The sequence below is a fragment of the Branchiostoma floridae genome, chromosome 3 (assembly GCF_000003815.2).
Source record: "Branchiostoma floridae strain S238N-H82 chromosome 3, Bfl_VNyyK, whole genome shotgun sequence".
NCBI lineage: Eukaryota > Metazoa > Chordata > Leptocardii > Amphioxiformes > Branchiostomatidae > Branchiostoma > Branchiostoma floridae.
The window spans coordinates 1,841,211-1,844,332 of record NC_049981.1 but is presented as its reverse complement, the minus strand read 5'-3'; the positions used below and the strand labels follow the sequence as shown (position 1 = coordinate 1,844,332).

At 42.5% G+C, this 3,122-nt stretch overlaps 1 protein-coding gene across 1 annotated transcript in view; it reads left to right on the top strand.

Moving 5' to 3' along the window:
• Positions 1 to 1,767, top strand: part of LOC118411037 — a gene marked incomplete in the record, with an annotated part of 5,961 nt that extends 4,194 nt beyond the window's left edge. The window contains 3 exon segments of the mRNA XM_035813042.1: positions 1 to 97; positions 686 to 884; positions 1,541 to 1,767. Coding sequence (XP_035668935.1) covers positions 1 to 97; positions 686 to 884; positions 1,541 to 1,767 — 523 coding nt within the window.
• Positions 1,768 to 3,122: the final 1,355 nt, after the last annotated feature.

Sequence of the window (3,122 nt, the reverse complement as noted above, 5' to 3'; positions counted from 1 at the left end):
CACAGGAGTGATCGGCACACTGATGCAGGAGAACTACGCTAAGATCGGGCTGTCGTGCTTCCTCCTACTGGCAGGGCTGCGGATCGCACTGTATCAGGTTTCGCTTACTGTGTACTTCAACCTTCAAGATTATAGTTCAAGTTTGATCATTTAGTTAAGTACAGAAGATTTGCTTTGCTGTGTATACGTAGTACATAGCACCAACGGTGCATATACAGCGGAATATTAGCCTCCCTTGCTGCAGTCTACAAGTACAAGTCTACATCACGTTCCAATGACCAATCACCGTTAGGACATGACTACAGCATTCGGTCAAAAGGACAAGGAGGTTTACACACACACACGCACACGCACACACACACACACACACACACACACACACACACACACACACACACACACACACACACACACACACACACACACATACACAGATACACACTATCTCTCACTCACTCACTCACTCATTCACACACGCACACACAATAGGAGACACACACACAATAGGACACACACACAAATACAAAAAACTTTATGAACAGTTAAAATTGAAACCTGTATCAACTTCTACACTTGTGATATTGTGCATTTTGAAGAGATCTGTATCACTCAGAAATTTTCGTACATCGACCAATTTCCGTTTGAATGAGCCAAGGACTGACATCAGTTAAACTCTCTCCAACAGGAAATGGCAGTTGTAGACCCGGAGAACAAGTCCCCTGACCTGAACCCCGCCCGGTCCCCTCGGTACGGCACCCCGCACACCGGCGTGGTGGCCATGTACGCCCGGGAGTACGCGCAGCACGTGGAGCAGTGGTGGCCGCGGGTCATCGACGACAGAGAGAACGCTATCGTCTTCTACGAGTCCTACACGCTCTCTCCAGGTTTGGTCAACTTTTCATCATCAAGTCCTCAAAAACGGACAATTGTTTTTGGCGTCAGGTTTGTTCGCCATTGGTGTCTGTTCCTTATTAATTGAATGTTGTAGAGTGGTAAGATGTGAATGGTAAAATCGGAAAACGGCAGGATGAGCAGGTCCGGTTGGCCTTGGTCCAAATTTGTTCCCGCAGGGTGGTGGGAAGTAGTAATAGTCACGTTCACCGTTGAGTGACAGGAAGTGATTGATGAAAATGAATGTATATGTTTTCTATAAATAATGAACTTAATGAACTGGATTCTGGTCTTCAGAAGCTATTGTTATTTACACGTATACTTGTACGTAGCTGCAATCAGTCCTTGTTAAGTGTCATGTATTCCTGCCGAACTTCTTTACCACTTCTTGCAATTTTCCTGTTCCCATTACCATGTCACTAATGTCCATGTTAGTACTTATTATTGCCGCTGTTACGTCCGGTTGTGTTCGTTGACCAATTTTCCAGACACCCCATCAATGTAACAGAACAATCTATTGAAGTCGTCGTTCCTAAAGACTTTCACAAGTACAAGTCGATCTATTATAAACCTTTATCTGTCCTCTTGACTGTACCTTAAAGCCTTGACAGGATCCCCCCATACAGACCCTCTCTTGCCATCCCCACAGGAAGTCTGGGTAAGAAGACGTCACTGTTTGCTGACAAAGCCACGGGGATGAAGGACCAACAAGAGGGCCTGTACAGTGAGTACATGATGGCCGCCATAGAGAAGCTCAGCTCACGGTTCTGCAACCCTGTCGGGACCGTGCTGAACTGGAAGAGATTGATCAAAACACCCGTCAACACTGTCAGCATGGGAGTTACTATGGATGACAAGGGTCAGTTTGCATGTTAACTTTTACATTAGGCCACAGCAAATTTTATTGATGGCATCCTATGCAGAGTGCAAAAATGATAAGATAGCGCGAAAAAAAAACAAGATGGGTAAAAAAAAGCAAATTTTGAAAATAGACACCATAAATGTCGTAACAAGATTTGAAGTGATAAAACGTGACATCATAATTACAAGGCATTTCTTCCTGTATTAAAGAAGTGAACTAGTGTAGTAAAAGTGATACTAGTGTGGTAGACTGGTATCACTTTCCAAGCTGGCAACTACACTCATGGCTTCCATATAATTTGGTGGCACTTTTACAACTACAGTCATGGCTACCTCCCTAGTGTTACTTGTACAAGTATGATTATTAGGCTACAGCACAACATTTTTGCATATTTTGGGCTATCTGGCAATCCTCGAAGAGGAAAAAAAAATATCTTTTAAATCAGGCGAAACTTGATTAACGAGCGCGCTGATGTCATCCATAAAATTTACCTGCTCTGTCTCTGTTATACCGGTAATTCTATTTTATGTCAATTGGCCAAGTCCATTGCAGATTTTGTCTTTTCCTTGTTATTTTCACCACTAAGGTAGCAAGAAGAAGCCGAACTTTAGCAGTATGCTAGACTCTATTCTGGGGAGAAATCTGCATTATAATGTTTGTGATATCATTTTGCTTTCTAGCCTGCACTTTGCCAAGTTGGGCAAAAATAAAGGTCTTCATACATTCATTAAAGTGCTTTTCCAGTTCGGGAGGACTGGTAGCATGCTGGAAGCTTGATTCGTCTAGACAAGTATGAGACCGTTGAACATAACGGCAAAGGCTGACTTTTCCTCTCTCTTTTGCCTTAGACTGCTGTATATTGTGACCGACAACAGTGATGGCCGGGAATTCAAACATCGAGCGCAAGAAGTTCGTACCGCCACATGCACGTATACAAGAATATGCTAGACTCCTTCGCAAACTTCTACTACTACTAGTGCCAGTGTATATTTTCGGGGGCGGAGGCACTGATTTACGATTTTCAACATTAAGCAGGTTCTTTGAATGCTGAGAAATGGACCTTTGCTGCGCTTTTATAACGTTCTCTTCCAGCATTAGAGAATTCGAAAACATAGTAAATGTTGAAAAAAACCGCCAATCAGCATATGTTGATGTGGTGCAATGTACATATATGTATAATAAAGCTTGCAAATTTGTAGTAATGTGTGGCTAAGATGTAATATACGCATCCTAAAGATTGTCTTTATATACTAACGTCTAACGTTAACAGCGACAAGTATATGTGGCTATGATGCAAGATTAGTATAATGCTAGATCACCTGTATCCTTGGGTAACGTATACAAATGTATATCCGTTGTTGTTTTAAAG